General features: G+C 46.4%; 1 protein-coding gene across 1 annotated transcript in view; it reads right to left on the reverse strand.

Moving 5' to 3' along the window:
- The window catches only part of tinagl1 (tubulointerstitial nephritis antigen-like 1), a 130906-nt gene that overhangs the window by 25121 nt on the left and 88878 nt on the right, over window positions 1-16907 (reverse strand). The window contains exon 10 of the mRNA XM_078566889.1: window positions 1299-1422. Coding sequence (XP_078423015.1) covers window positions 1299-1422 — 124 coding nt within the window. The remainder of the gene's footprint in view (window positions 1-1298; window positions 1423-16907) is intronic.

The raw sequence follows: 16907 nt of genomic DNA on the forward strand, positions 1-16907 counted from the left end.
TTCCTTCAATGTTTCTTTGATTCTCAGTCACTGACCACAAGGATCTCAAGGCTCCAGAAGGATTGAAATTCCTGACAGAATGATACATTTTCTGCCAGTTATGTGCTGTTGAAGTTTATTCATGGTGAGGCCTCAGGAGCAGACACTCCAGAATAAACACTGAACAATCAGGTTTCACATCAGAGCGTTCCAATCAGCAGAGAGGAGCTTGTCGTCTCATTAATCTGGTCTGCATTCAGATCCAGGCTCCTGCAGTGTAAGTTCAGTGAGCCACCATAACCCCTCCATACTCTTTGTTGTAACAGGAGATGCTAATGTACACAATTTCTGTGGAATGGAATAATGCTATGACTTGCACACAGACAAAACAGCTCAAAGTTGCACGTCTCATTCATGCATTCAAAGGCAATGCTGTTCACATACAGCTGATAATATTTCAGCAGTGGACTGAATGACCAGGGGTTGGTGCTACAACATAATTCCATTACAAAACATTTTGTTTAACATTAGCATCTACAGAGAATCATTATGCTCTCAGTTTTGCATTGATTAATGTCTTTCACTCATTTTCAGACGTCTCCATGTTCCTCAATTGGAATTTTTCACTCTCCTGCCCTTTAACCCTTTTAGCTGTTGTCCTGATTCATTGGAACATCACCAACTGATCACTCCTTACCTGCTGCACAGAGAGTGAGCAGGTGAACTGACCATGGGGGGGCACAGCTGGATCTGATCCAACATTGCCAAAAGCAATTTTTCCTCTCCTTCTCTGACCTGGGGCTCGGATGTTGGTGGGCAGCTTGGGATTGGAAGCTGCCAAGCGTCTCACTCTTTAATGACCCATCCTACAAGGCTCAATCTGAGGTCACAATAAAGGGCAAGCAAAGGTCACCAGGCATCAGCAACCCACCTCCATTCAACCAGTGAAAACCACCTACCCATCTCTGAATCCCTTCTCCCACTGACATGTATCAAACTTGCTCTGGAAACTATTTAAGGTGCACCTTAAACCAGCTTATATTTCACCCCTCTCCTATTTTTACTTAGTTCTGTTGAAGGGTCATGAGGACTCGAAACGTCAACTTTGTTCTTCTCCGCTGATGCTGCCAGACCTGCTGAGTTTTTCCAGGTATTTCTGTTTTTGTTCTCATCGAGAGGGTTAGTCTACAAATCCCCCACTGTCTTTAATTGATGATATTGTGAGGCTGTTGTTTTCGATCCCTGTTAATTATCTATCATTCTCACTCAACCTGATTTCACTTTATGTGGACCAATTTCCCACACTCATCATTCCTTACCCTGTGATTCTAACCGAGTGTGTTCCGTGTCCACGGAATTCGTCTGGTCTTTCAGTCATCACTGGTGTGTGTCTGTAAACTCCACTTCTGTACACGAAGAAATCTTCATGGACCTCCATCAATGCTGTGTAAGGACATAGAAGCTCTGTCAGTATTCATTCTACAATCTCAGCATAACTTCACCAAAACATCACCATAGCTCTACCCGAGTCCCAGTGTAATCTCATTAAAACGCCATCAACTCCCACTGTAAAGCCACCATTGTTGCACCATAATCCTGTTGTAATCTCACAAACCTGTCTTAATCCCACCATAATCAAACTGTAGCTGCACTGTAATTTCTTTTTATCATTGTCCTACCATAGTCCTGTCATGATCCCACCGTAAACCCACCATGGCCCCACCATAACACTACCGCTCAATGTCAGTTAATGAAGCGATGACACAGACAAAGGTCAGTGCCTGGCTGTGTGCATCCTGTCAAAGCTCATTCTGGGATGGGCCCTGGTGGGCACATTATTTTCAGTTTCCTCATTTACACATTGACCCAAAATTTAACATCCATTTGCTGATAAATCTGTGATGCTAATGACACGACCTGAAATCTCAAATGGAAACATGCTTACTGCGACTACACACAAGAATATTGCTAGTGCCATCTGGGCCAAACCAGCCCTGTCCTGTCCAACATAACATGGACAACTCAAGGAAAACCTCTTAAAATACCCGTAAAATTTTCCCCAATTCTGAAGGTACTGAAAACAAAAGGTAAAAGCAGATCACAATGAAATATTAACGCCATCATGCAGCAATGATACATCCTGATAGCGGCCCTTGTCCAGAAGGAGGGTGGGATATATGGAAGAATCATATAGTGAGGGGAGTAGGGAATATCAGAGGGTGTGAGAGTAGAATATAACACAGAGTAACAGTGAGGGATGTGGGGTATATCAGAGTGTTACAGTGAGGAGTATGGGGTATATCAGAGTGTTACAGTGAAGGGTGTGGGGTATATCAGAGTGTTACAGTGAGGGGTGTGGGGTATATCAGAGTGTTACAGTGAGGGCTGTGGGATATATCAGAGTGTTACAGTGAGGGGTGTGGGGTATATCAGAGTGTTACAGTGAGGGGTGTGGGGTATATCAGAGTGTTACAGTGAGGGGTGTGGGGTATATCAGAGTGTTACAGTGAGGGGTGTGGGGTATATCAGAGTGTTACAGTGAGGGGTGTGGGGTATATCAGAGTGTTACAGTGAGGGGTGTGGGGTATATCAGAGTGTTACAGTGAGGGGTGTGGGGTATATCAGAGTGTTTCAGTGAGGAGTGTGGGATATACCAGGGTGTTACAGTGAGGGGTGTGGGGTATATCAGAGTGTTACAGTGAGGGGTGTGGGGTATATCAGAGTGTTACAGTGAGGAGTGTGGGGTATATCAGAGTGTTACAGTGAGGGGTGTGGGGTATATCAGAGTGTTACAGTGAGGGGTGTGGGGTATATCAGAGTGCTACAGTGAGGGGTGTGGGGTATATCAGAGTGTTACAGTGAGGGGTGTGGGGTATATCAGAGTGATACAGTGAGGGGTGTGGGGTATATCAGAGTGTTACAGAGAGGGCTGTGGGGTATATCAGAGTGTTACAGTGAGGGGTGTTGGGTATATCAGAGTGTTACTGTGAGAGGTATTGGGTATATCAGAGTGTTAGAGTGAGGGGTGTGGGGTTTATCAATGTGTTACAGTGAGGAGTGTGGGGTATATCAGAGTGTTACAGTGAGGGGTGTGGGGTATATCAGAGTGTTACAGTGAGGGGTGTGGGGTTTATCAATGTGTTACAGTAAGGGGTGTGGGGTATATCAGAGTGTTACAGAGAGGGGTGTGGGGTTTATCAGTGTGTTACAGTGGGGGGTGTGGGGTATATCAGAGTGTTACAGTGAGGGGTGTGGGGTATATCAGAGTGTTACAGTGAGGGGTGTGGGGTTTATCAGTGTGTTACAGTGAGGGGTGTGGGGTATATCAGAGTGTTACAGTGAGGGCTGTAGGGAATATCAGAGTGTTATAGTGAGGGGTGTGGGGTATATCAGAGTTTTACAGTGAGGGATTTGAGTATATCAGAGTGTTACAGTGAGGGCTGTGGGGTATATCAGAGCGTTACAGTGAGGGGTGTGGGGTATGACAGAGTGTTACGGTGAGAGGTGTAGGGTATATCAGAGTGTTACTGTGAGGGGTGCGGGGTATATCGGAGCGTTACAGTGAGGGGTGTGGGGTATATTAGGGTGTTACAGTGAGGGGTGTGGGGTATATCAGAGTGTTACAATGAGGGGTGTGGGGTATAACAGATAGTTACAGTGAGGGGTGTGGGGTATATTAGGGTGTTACAGTGAGGGGTGTGGGGTATATCAGAGTGTTACAATGAGGGGTGTGGGGTATAACAGATAGTTACAGTAAGGGATGTGGGGTATATCAGGTAGTTACAATGAGTGGTGTGGTGTATATAAGAGTGTTAAAGTGAGGGGTGTGGGGTATATCAGAGTGTTACAGTGAGGAGTGTGGGGTATATCAGAGTGTTACAATGAGGGGAGAGGAGTATATCAGAGTGTTACAGTGAGGGGTGTGGGGTATATCAGAGTGTTACAGTGAGGGGTGTGGGGTATATCAGAGTGTTACAGTGAGGGGTGTGGGGTATATCAGAGTGTTACAGTGAGGGGTGTGGGGTATATCAGAGTGTTACATTGAGGGGTATGGGGTATATCAGAGTGTTACAGTGACGGGTGTGGGGTTTATCAGAGTGTTTCAGTGAGGAATGTGAGGTATATCGGAGTGTTACAGTGAGGGGTGTGGGAGATATCGGAGTGTTACAGTGAGCGTGTGGGGTTTATCAGAGTGTACCAGTGTGAAGTGTGGGGTATATCAGAATGTTACAGTGAGGGGTGTGGGTATACCAGAGTGTTACAGTGAGCGTGTGGGGTATATCAGAGTGTTACAGTGTGGAGTGTGGGGTATATCAAAGTGTTACAGTGAGGGGTGTGGGATATATCAGAGTGTTACAGTGAGGGGTGTGGGATATATCAGAGTGTTACAGTGAGGGGTGTGGGGTATACCAGAGTGTTACAGTGAGGGGTGTGGGGTATATCAGAGTGTTACAATGAGGGGTTTGGGGTGAATCAGATAGCTACAGTGAGGGGTGTGGGGTGTATCATGGTGTTACACTGAGGGGTGTGGGGTATATCAGAGTGTTAAAGTCAGAGGAGTGGGTTCTTTCACAGTGTCACAGTGAGGGGGGCGGGATATATGAGAGTTACGAAATGGGATGTGGAATATATCACTCAGTGGTACAGTGCGGGCTGTGGGATTTAACAGAGTGTTAGAGTGAGGGGTGCGGAGTATATCAAAGTGTTAAAGTGAGTGGTGTGGGATATATCAGAGAGTTATGCATTATGTTGGACGGTACATCAGTCAGCATGACAGTGATGAGTGTGGGATATTTCAGAGTTTTACAGCGAGATGTGTGGGACATATCAGTGTTACAGTGAGGGGTGTGGGGTATATCAGAGTGTTACAGTGAGGGGTGTGGGGAATATCAGAGTGTTACAGTGAGGGGTGTGGGACATATCAGTGTTACAGTGAGGGGTGTGGGGTATATCAGAGTGTTACAGTGAGGGGTGTGGGACATATCAGTGTTACAGTGAGGGGTGTGGGGTATATCAGAGTGTTACAGTGAGGGGTGTGGGGTATATCAGTGTTACAGTGAGGGGTGTGGGGTATATCAGAGTGTTACAGTGAGGGGTGTGGGATATATCAGTGTTACAGTGAGGGATGTGGGGTATATCAGAGTGTTACAGTGAGGGGTGTGGTCTATATCAGAGTGTTACAGTGAGGGGTGTGGGGTATATCAGAGTGTTACAGTGAGGGGTGTGGGGTATATCAGGGTGTTACAGTGAGGAGTGTGGTGTATATCAGAGTGTTACAGTGAGGGGTGTGGGGTATATCAGGGTGTTACAGTGAGGGGTGTGGTGTATATCAGAGTGTTACAGTGAGGGGTGTGGGGTATATCAGGGTGTTACAGTGAGGGGTGTGGGGTATATCAGAGTGTTACAATGAGGGGTGTGGGGTATAACAGATAGTTACAGTGAGGGGTGTGGGGTAGATCAGAGTGTTACAGTGGGTTGTATGGTGTATATAGAGTGTTAAAGTGAGGGGTGTGGGGTATATCAGAGTGTTACTGTGAGCGCGGGGGGTTTATCAGAGTATTTCAGTGAGGAGTGTGAGGTATATCAGAGTGTTACAGTGAGGGGTGAGGGGTATATCAGAGTGTTACAGTGAGGGGTGTGGGTAGACCAGAGTGTTAGTCTGAGGACTGTGGGGTTTATCAGTTTGGTACAGTGAGCGGTGTGATGTATATCGGAGTGTTACAATGAGGGGTGTGGGGTATATCGGAGTGTTACAGTGAGGGAAGTGGGGTATATCGGAGTGTTACAGTGAGGGGTGTGGGGTATATTAGGGTGTTACAGTGAGGGGTGTGGGGTATATCAGAGTGTTACAATGAGGGGTGTGGGGTATAACAGATAGTTACAGTGAGGGGTGTGGGGTATATTAGGGTGTTACAGTGAGGGGTGTGGGGTATATCAGAGTGTTACAATGAGGGGTGTGGAGTATAGCAGATAGTTACAGTAAGGGATGTGGGGTATATCAGTTGGTTACAATAAGTGGTGTGGTGTATATAAGAGTGTTAAAGTGAGGGGTGTGGGGTATATCAGAGTGTTACAGTGAGGGGTGTGGGGTATATTAGGGTGTTACATTGAGGGGTGTGGGGTTTATCAGAGTGTTTCAGTGAGGAATGTGAGGTATATCGGAGTGTTACAGTGAGGGGTGTGGGAGATATCGGAGTGTTACAGTGAGCGTGTGGGGTTTATCAGAGTGTACCAGTGTGAAGTGTGGGGTATATCAGAATGTTACAGTGAGGGGTGTGGGTATACCAGAGTGTTACAGTGAGCGTGTGGGGTATATTAGAGTGTTACAGTGTGGAGTGTGGGGTATATCAAAGTGTTACAGTCAGGGGTGTGGGATATATCAGAGTGTTACAGTGAGGGGTGTGGGATATATCAGAGTGTTACAGTGAGGGGTGTGGGGTATACCAGAGTGTTACAATGAGGGGTGTGGGGTATATCAGAGTGATACAATGAGGGGTTTGGGGTGTATCAGATAGCTACAGTGAGGGGTGTGGGGTATATCATGGTGTTACAGTGAGGGGTGTGGGGTATATCAGAGTGTTACAATGAGGGGTTTGGGGTGTATCAGATAGTTACAGTGAGGGAAGTGGAGTATATCAGAGTGTTACAGTGAGGGGTGTGGGGTTTATCAGAGTGTTTCAGTGAGGAGTGTGAGGTATATCGGAGTGTTACAGTGAGGGGTGTGGGGTATATCGGTGTGTTACAGTGAGGGGTGTGGGATATATCGGAGTGTTACAGTGAGCGTGTGGGATTTATCAGGGTGTATCAGTGTAAAGTGTGGGGTATATCAGAATGTTACAGTGAGGGGTGTGGGTATACCAGAGTGTTACAGTGAGCGTGTGGGTTTTATCAGAGTGTTACAGTGAGCGTGTGGGTTATATCAGATGTTACAGTGTGGAGTGTGGGTATATCAGAGTGTTACAGTGAGGGGAGTGGGATATATCAGCGCGTTACAGTGAGGGGTATGGGTTATATCAGAGTGTTAGAGTGAGGGATGTGGGTTATATCATGGTGTTACAGTGAGTTGTATGGTGTATATCAAAGTGTTTAAGTAAGGGGTGTGCAGTATAACAGTGTGTTACAGTGAGGGATGTGGGGAATATCAGAGTGTTACAGTGAGGGGTGTGGGGTATAACAGATAGTTACAGTGAGGGGTGTGGGGTAGATCAGAGAGTTACAGTGAGTTGTATGGTGTATATAGAGTGTTACAGTAAGGGATGTGGGGTATATCAGGTAGTTACAAGGAGTGGTGTGGTGTATATAAGTGTTAAAGTGAGGGGTGTGGGGTATATCAGAGTGTTACAGTGAGGGGTGTGGGTAGACCAGAGTGTTAGTCTGAGGACTGTGGGGTTTATCAGTGTGGTACAGTGAGCGGTGTGATGTATATCGGAGTGTTACAGTGAGGAGTGTGGGGTATATCAGAGTGTTACATTGAGGGGTATGGGGTATATTAGAGTGTTACAGTGAGGGGTGTGGGGTTTATCAGAGTGTTTCAGTGAGGAATGTGAGGTATATCGGAGTGTTACAGTGAGGGGTGTGGGAGATATCAGCGTGTTACAGTGAGCGTGTGGGGTTTATCAGAGTGTACCAGTGTGAAGTGTGGGGTATATCAGAATGTTACAGTGAGGGGTGTGGTTATACCAGAGTGTTACAGTGAGCGTGTGGGGTATATCAGAGTGTTACAGTGTGGAGTGTGGGGTATATCAAAGTGTTACAGTGAAGGGTGTGGGGTATATCAGAGTGTTACAGTGAGGGGTGTGGGGTATATCAGAGTGTTACAGTGAGGGGTGTGGGGTTTATCAGAGTGTTACAGTGAGGGGTGTGGGGTTTATCAGAGTGTTTCAGTGAGGAGTGTGGGGTATATCGGAGTGTTACAGTGAGCGTGTTGGGTATATCAGAGTGTTTCAGTGAGGAGTGTGGGGTATGTCAGAGTGTTACAGTGAAGGGTGTGTGGTATATCAGAGTGTTACAGTGAGGGGTGTGGGGTATATCAGAGTGTTACAGTGAGGGGTGTGGGGTTTATCAGAGTGTTACAGTGAGGAGTGTGGGGTATATCGGAGTGTTACAGTGAGGGAAGTGGGGTATAACGGAGTGTTACAGTGAGGGGTGTGGGGTATATCGGAGTGTTACAGTGAGGGGTGTGGGATATATCGGAGTGTTACAGTGAGCGTGTGGGGTTTATCAGAGTGTATCAGTGTGAAGTGCGGGGTATATCGGAGTGTTTCAGTGAGGAGTGTGGGGTATATCAGAGTGTTACAGTGAAGGATGTGGGGTATATCAGAGTGTTACGGTGAGGGGTGTGGGGTATATCAGAGTGTTTCAGTGAGGAGTGTGGGGTATATCAGAGTGTTACATTGAAGGGTGTGAGGTATATCAGAGTGTTACAGTGAGGGGTGTGAGCTATATCAGAGTGTTGCAGTGAGGGGTGTGGGGTATATCAGAGTGTTACAGTGAGGGACGTGGAGTATATCAGAGTGTTACAGTCAGGGGTGTGGGGTTTATCAGAGTGTTTCAGTGAGGAGTGTGAGGTATATGGGAGTGTTACAGTGAGGGGTGTGGGGTACATCGGTGTGTTACAGTGAGGGGTGTGGGATATATCGAAGTGTTACAGTGAGCGTGTGGGGTTTATCAGGGCGTATCAGTGTAAAGTGTGGGGTATATCAGAATGTTACAGTGAGGGGTGTGGGTATACCAGAGTGTTACAGTGTGGAGTGTGGGTATATCAGAGTGTTACAGTGAGGGGAGTGGGATATATCAGCGTGTTACAGTGAGGGGTATGGGTTATATCAGAGTTTTAGAGTGAGGGATGTGGGTTATATCATGGTGTTACAGTGAGTTGTATGGTGTATATCAAAGTGTTTAAGTAAGGGGTGTGCAGTATAACAGTGTGTTACAGTGAGGGGTGTGGGTTATATCAGAGTGTTACAGTGAGGGGTGTGGGATATATCAGAGTGCTACAATGAGGCGTGTGGGGTATATCATGGTGTTACAGTGAGGGGTGTGGGATATATCAGAGTGTTAGAGTGAGGGATGTGGGTTATATCACGGTGTTACAGTGAGTTGTATGGTGTATATCAAAGTGTTTAAGTAAGGGGTGTGCAGTATAACAGTGTGTTACAGTGAGGGATGTGGGGAATATCAGAGTGTTACAGTGAGGGGTGTGGGTATATCAGAGTGTTACAGTGAGATGTGTGGGGTATATCAGAGTGTTATATTGAGGGGTGTGGGGTATATCAGAGTGTTACAGTGAGGGGTGTGGGGTAAATCAGAGTGTTACAGTGAGGGCTGTGGGGTATATCAGATTGTTACAGTGAGGGAAGTGGAGTATATCAGAATTTTACAGTGAGGGGTGTGGGTATACCAGAGTGTTACAGTGAGCGTGTGTGTTTTATCAGAGTGTTACAGTGTGGAGTGTGGGTATATCAGAGTGTAACAGTGAGGGGAGTAGGATATATCAGTGTGTTACAGTGAGGGGTATGGGTTATATCAGAGTGTTAGAGTGAGGGATGTGGGTTATATCATGGTGTTACAGTGAGTTGTATGGTGTATATCAAAGTGTTTAAGTAAGGGGTGTGCAGTATAACAGTGTGTTACAGTGAGGGGTGTGGGTTATATCAGAGTGTTACAGTGAGGGGAGTGGGATATATCAGAGTGCTACAGTGAGGGGTGTGGGGTATATCATGGTGTTACAGTGAGTTGTATGGAGTATATCAAAGTGTTTAAGTAAGGGGTGTGCAGTATAACAGTGTGTTACAGTGAGGGATGTGGAGTATATCAGAGTGTTACAGTGAGTGCTGTGGGGTATATCAGAGCGTTACAGTGAGGGGTGTGGGGTATGACAGAGTGTTACGGTGAGAGGTGTAGGGTATATCAGAGTGTTACTGTGAGGGGTGCAGGGTGTATCGGAGCGTTACAGTGTAGAGTGTGGGATATACCAGTGTGTTACAGTGAGGGATGTGGGATATATCAGAGTGTTACAGTGAGGGGTGTGGGATATATCAGAGTGTTACAGTGAGCGTGTGGGGTTTATCAGAGTGTTACAGTGTGGAGTGTGGGGTATATCAGACTGTTACAGTGAGGGGTGTGGGATATATCAGAGTGTTGCAGTGGGGTGTGTGGAATATATCAGAGTGTTACAATGAGGGGTGTAGGCTATATGAGAGTGTTATAGTAAGGGTGTGGGGATATATCAGAGAGTGGTACTGTGAGGGGTGTGGGTTTTAATAAGGTGTTAGAGTAAGGGGTGTGGAGAATATCAGTGAGTGTGACAGTAAGGAGTGTGGGGTGTATCAAAGTGTTAGTGAAGTGTGTAGAATATATCAGGGTGCTATAATTAAGGCTATGGGGTATATCAGAGTATTACAGTGAGGGGTGTGGTATATATCAGAGTGTTAAGGTGAGGGGTGTAGGGTATATCAGTGTGTTATAGGAAGGAGTGTGGGATGTATCAGATTGTTACAGTGCAGACTCTGGGATATATCAGAGTGTTAAAGTCAGAGGAGTGGGTTCTTTCACAGTGTCACAGTGAGGGGGGCGGGATATATGAGAGTTACGAAATGGGATGTGGAATATATCACTCAGTGGTACAGTGCGGGCTGTGGGATTTAACAGAGTGTTAGAGTGAGGGGTGCGGAGTATATCAAAGTGTTAAAGTGAGTGGTGTGGGATAAATCAGAGAGTTATACATTGTGTTGGAAGGTACATCAGTCAGCATGACAGTGATGAGTGTGGGATATTTCAGGGTTTTACAGCGAGATGTGTGGGACATATCAGTGTTACAGTGAGGGGTGTGGGACATATCAGTGTTACAGTGAGGGGTGTGGGGTATATCAGAGTGTTACAGTGAGGGGTGTGGGGTATATCAGTGTTACATTGAGGGGTGTGGGGTATATCAGTGTTACAGTGAGGGGTGTGGGGTATATCAGAGTGTTACAGTGAGGGGTGTGGGACATATCAGTGTTACAGTGAGGGGTGTGGGGTATATCAGAGTGTTACAGTGAGGGGTGTGGGGTATATCAGTGTTACAGTGAGGGATGTGGGGTATATCAGAGTGTTACAGTGAGCGTGTGGGGTTTATCAGAGTGTATCAGTGTGAAGTGCGGGGTATATCGGAGTGTTTCAGTGAGGAGTGTGGGGTATATCAGAGTGTTACAGTGAAGGATGTGGGGTATATCAGAGTGTTACGGTGAGGGGTGTGGGGTATATCAGAGTGTTTCAGTGAGGAGTGTGGGGTATATCAGAGTGTTACAGTGAAGGGTGTGAGGTATATCAGAGTGTTACAGTGAGGGGTGTGAGGTATATCAGAGTGTTACAGTGAGGGGTGTGGGGTATATCAGAGTGTTACAGTGAGGGAAGTGGAATATATCAGAGTGTTACAGTGAGGGGTGTGGGGTATATCAGAGTGTTACAGTGAGGGACGTGGAGTATATCAGCGTGTTACAGTCAGGGGTGTGGGGTTTATCAGAGTGTTTCAGTGAGGAGTGTGAGGTATATGGGAGTGTTACAGTGAGGGGTGTGGGGTACATCGGTGTGTTACAGTGAGGGGTGTGGGATATATCGAAGTGTTACAGTGAGCGTGTGGGGTTTATCAGGGTGTATCAGTGTAAAGTGTGGGGTATATCAGAATGTTACAGTGAGGGGTGTGGGTATACCAGAGTGTTACAGTGTGGAGTGTGGGTATATCAGAGTGTTACAGTGAGGGGAGTGGGACATATCAGCATGTTACAGTGAGGGGTATGGGTTATATCAGAGTTTTAGAGTGAGGGATGTGGGTTATATCATGGTGTTACAGTGAGTTGTATGGTGTATATCAAAGTGTTTAAGTAAGGGGTGTGCAGTATAACAGTGTGTTACAGTGAGGGGTGTGGGTTATATCAGAGTGTTACAGTGAGGGGTGTGGGATATATCAGAGTGTTACAGTGAGATGTGTGGGGTATATCATGGTGTTACAGTGAGGGGTGTGGGGTATATCAGAGTGTTACAGTGAGGGGTGTGGGGTAAATCAGAGTGTTACAGTGAGGGCTGTGGGGTATATCAGATTGTTACAGTGAGGGAAGTGGAGTATATCAGAATGTTACAGTGAGGGGTGTGGGTATACCAGAGTGTTACAGTGAGCGTGTGTGTTTTATCAGAGTGTTACAGTGTGGAGTGTGGGTATATCAGAGTGTAACAGTGAGGGGAGTAGGATATATCAGTGTGTTACAGTGAGGGGTATGGGTTATATCAGAGTGTTAGAGTGAGGGATGTGGGTTATATCATGGTGTTACAGTGAGTTGTATGGTGTATATCAAAGTGTTTAAGTAAGGGGTGTGCAGTATAACAGTGTGTTACAGTGAGGGGTGTGGGTTATATCAGAGTGTTACAGTGAGGGAGTGGGATATATCAGAGTGCTACAGTGAGGGGTGTGGGGTATATCATGGTGTTACAGTGAGTTGTATGGAGTATATCAAAGTGTTTAAGTAAGGGGTGTGCAGTATAACAGTGTGTTACAGTGAGGGATGTGGAGTATATCAGAGTGTTACAGTGAGTGCTGTGGGGTATATCAGAGCGTTACAGTGAGGGGTGTGGGGTATGACAGAGTGTTACGGTGAGAGGTGTAGGGTATATCAGAGTGTTACTGTGAGGGGTGCAGGGTGTATCGGAGCGTTACAGTGTAGAGTGTGGGATATACCAGTGTGTTACAGTGAGGGATGTGGGATATCTCAGAGTGTTACAGTGAGGGGTATATCAGAGTGTTACAGTGAGGGATGTGGGATATATCAGAGTGTTACAGTGAGGGGTGTGGGATATATCAGAGTGTTACAGTGAGCGTGTGGGGTTTATCAGAGTGTTACAGTGTGGAGTGTGGGGTATATCAGAGTGTTACAGTGAGGGGTGTGGGATATATCAGAGTGTTGCAGTGGGGTGTGTGGAATATATCAGAGTGTTACAATGAGGGGTGTAGGCTATATGAGAGTGTTATAGTAAGGGTGTGGGGATATATCAGAGAGTGGTACTGTGAGGGGTGTGGGTTTTAATAAGGTGTTAGAGTAAGGGGTGTGGAGAATAACAGTGAGTGTGACAGTAAGGAGTGTGGGGTGTATCAAAGTGTTAGTGAAGTGTGTAGAATATATCAGGGTGCTATAATTAAGGCTATGGGGTATATCAGTGTATTACAGTGAGGGGTGTGGTATATATCAGAGTGTTAAGGTGAGGGGTGTAGGGTATATCAGTGTGTTATAGGAAGGAGTGTGGGATGTATCAGATTGTTACAGTGCAGACTCTGGGATATATCAGAGTGTTAAAGTCAGAGGAGTGGGTTCTTTCACAGTGTCACAGTGAGGGGGGCGGGATATATGAGAGTTACGAAATGGGATGTGGAATATATCACTCAGTGGTACAGTGCGGGCTGTGGGATTTAACAGAGTGTTAGAGTGAGGGGTGCGGAGTATATCAAAGTGTTAAAGTGAGTGGTGTGGGATATATCAGAGAGTTATACATTGTGTTGGAAGGTACATCAGTCAGCATGACAGTGATGAGTGTGGGATATTTCAGGGTTTTACAGCGAGATGTGTGGGACATATCAGTGTTACAGTGAGGGGTGTGGGACATATCAGTGTTACAGTGAGGGGTGTGGGGTATATCAGAGTGTTACAGTGAGGGGTGTGGGGTATATCAGTGTTACATTGAGGGGTGTGGGGTATATCAGTGTTACAGTGAGGGGTGTGGGGTATATCAGAGTGTTACAGTGAGGGGTGTGGGACATATCAGTGTTACAGTGAGGGGTGTGGGGTATATCAGAGTGTTACAGTGAGGGGTGTGGGGTATATCAGTGTTACAGTGAGGGATGTGGGGTATATCAGAGTGTTACAGTGAGGGGTGTGTGGTATATCAGGGTGTTACAGTGAGGGGTGTGGTCTATATCAGAGTGTTACAGTGAGGGGTGTGGGGTATATCAGAGTGTTACAGAAAGGGGTGTGGGGTATATCAGGGTGTTACAGTGAGGAGTGTGGTGTATATCAGAGTGTTACAGTGAGGGGTGTGGGGTATATCAGGGTGTTACAGTGAGGGGTGTGGGGTATATCAGAGTGTTACAATGAGGGGTGTGGGGTATAACAGATAGTTACAGTGAGGGGTGTGGGGTAGATCAGAGTGTTACAGTGAGGGGTGTGGGACATATCAGTGTTACAGTGAGGGGTGTGGGGTATATCAGAGTGTTACAGTGAGGGGTGTGGGGTATATCAGTGTTACATTGAGGGGTGTGGGGTATATCAGAGTGTTACAGTGAGGGGTGTGGGACATATCAGTGTTACAGTGAGGGGTGTGGGGTATATCAGAGTGTTACAGTGAGGGGTGTGGGACATATCAGTGCTACAGTGAGGGGTGTGGGGTATATCAGAGTGTTACAGTGAGGGGTGTGGGGTATATCAGTGTTACAGTGAGGGGTGTGGGGTAGATCAGAGTGTTACAGTGGGTTGTATGGTGTATATAGAGTGTTATAGTGAGGGGTGTGGGGTATATCAGAGTGTTACTGTGAGCGTGTGGGGTTTATCAGAGTATTTCAGTGAGGAGTGTGGGATATATCAGTGTGTTACAGTGAGGGAAGTGGAGTATATCAGAGTGTTACAGTGAAGGGTGTGGGGTATAACAGAGTGTTAAAGTGAGATGTGTGGGGTATATCAGAGTGTTATATTGAGGGGTGTGGGGTATATCAGAGTGTTACAGTGAGGGGTGTGGGGTAAATCAGAGTGTTACAGTGAGGGGTGTGGGGTATATCAGATTGTTACAGTGAGGGGTGTGGGGTATATCAGATTGTTACAGTGAGGGAAGTGGAGTATATCAGAGTGTTACAGTGAGGGGTGTGGGATATATCGGAGTGTTACAGTGAGGAGTGTGGGATATATCAGTGTGTTGCAGTGAGGGAAGTGGAGTATATCAGAGTGTTACAGTGAAGGGTGTGGGGTATATCAGAGTGTTACAGTGAGGAGTGTGGGATATATCAGTGTGTTGCAGTGAGGGAAGTGGAGTATATCAGAGTGTTACAGTGAAGGATGTGGGGTATATCAGAGTGTTACAGTGAGGGGTGTGAGGTATATCAGAGTGTTACAGTGAGGGGTGTGGGGTTTATCAGAGTGTTACAGTGAGGGGTGTGGGGTTCATCAGAGTGTTTCAGTGAGGAGTGTGGGGTATATCGGAGTGTTACAGTGAGCGTGTGGGGTATATCAGAGTGTTTCAGTGAGGAGTGTGGGGTATATCAGAGTGTTACAGTGAAGGGTGTGTGGTATATCAGAGTATTACAGTGAGGGGTGTGGGATATATCAGAGTGTTACAGTGAGGGGTGTGGGGTTTATCAGAGTGTTACAGTGAGGAGTGTGGGGTATATCGGAGTGTTACAGTGAGGGAAGTGGGGTATAACGGAGTGTTACAGTGAGGGGTGTGGGGTATATCAGAGTGTTACAGTGAGGGGTGTGGGATATATCGGAGTGTTACAGTGAGCGTGTGGGGTTTATCAGAGTGTATCAGTGTCATGTGCGGGGTATATCGGAGTGTTTCAGTGAGGAGTGTGGGGTATATCAGAGTGTTACAGTGAGATGTGTGGGGTATATCAGATTGTTACAGTGAGGGAAGTGGAGTATATCAGAGTGTTACAGTGAGGGGTGTGGGATATATCGGAGTGTTACAGTGAGGGGTGTGGGGTATATCAGAGTGTTACAGTGAGGAGTGTGGGATATATCAGTGTGTTACAGTGAGGGAAGTGGAGTATATCAGAGTGTTACAGTGAGGGGTGTGGGGTATATCAGAGTGTTACAGTGAGGGGTGTGGGGTATATCAGAGTGTTACAGTGAGGGGTGTGGGGTTTATCAGAGTGTTACAGTGAGGGGTGTGGGGTTTATCAGAGTTTTTCAGTGAGTAGTGTGGGGTATATCGGAGTGTTACAGTGAGCGTGTGGGGTATATCAGAGTGTTTCAGTGAGGAGTGTGGGGTATGTCAGAGTGTTACAGTGAAGGGTGTGTGGTATATCAGAGTGTTACAGTGAGGGGTTTGGGGTGTATCAGATAGTTACAGTGAGGGGTGTGGGGTATATCATGGTGTTACAGTGAGGGAAGTGGAGTATATCAGAGTGTTACAGTGAGGGGTGTGGGGTATATCAGAGTGTTACAGTGAGGGAAGTGGAGTATATCAGAGTGTTACAGTGAGGGGTGTGGGGTATATCAGAGTGTTACAGTGAGGGAAGTGGAGTATATCAGAGTGTTACAGTGAGGGGTGTGGGGTATATCAGAGTGTTACAGTGAGGGGTTTGGGGTATATCATGGTGTTACAGTAAGGGGTGTGGGGTATATCATGGTGTTACAGTGAGTTGTATGGTGTATATCAGAGTGTTACATTGAGGGGTGTGGGGTATATCAGAGTGTTACATTGAGTGGAGTGGGGTATATCAGAGTGTTACAGTGAGGGGTATGGGGTATATCAAAGTGTTACCGTGAGGGGTGTGGGGTATATCAGAGTGTTACAGTGAGGGGTGTGGGTTAAATCAGAGTGTTACAGTGAGAGGTGTGGGGTATATCAGATTGTTACAGTGAGGTGTGTGGGGTATATCAGATTGTTACAGTGAGGGAAGTGGAGTATATCAGAGTGTTACATTGAGGGGTGTGGGATATATCGGAGTGTTACAGTGAGGGGTGTGGGGTATATCAGAGTGTTACAGTGAGGAGTGTGGGATATATCAGTGTGTTACAGTGAGGGAAGTGGAGTATATCAGAGTGTTACAGTGAAGGGTGTGGGGTATATCAGAGTGTTACAGTGAGATGTGTGGGGTATATCAGAGTGTTATATTGAGGGGTGTGGGGTATATCAGAGTGTTACAGTGAGGGGTGTGGGGTAAATCAGAGTGTTACAGTGAGGGGTGTGGG

This window comes from Cetorhinus maximus, chromosome 21 (genome assembly GCF_964194155.1).
Source record: "Cetorhinus maximus chromosome 21, sCetMax3.hap1.1, whole genome shotgun sequence".
NCBI lineage: Eukaryota > Metazoa > Chordata > Chondrichthyes > Lamniformes > Cetorhinidae > Cetorhinus > Cetorhinus maximus.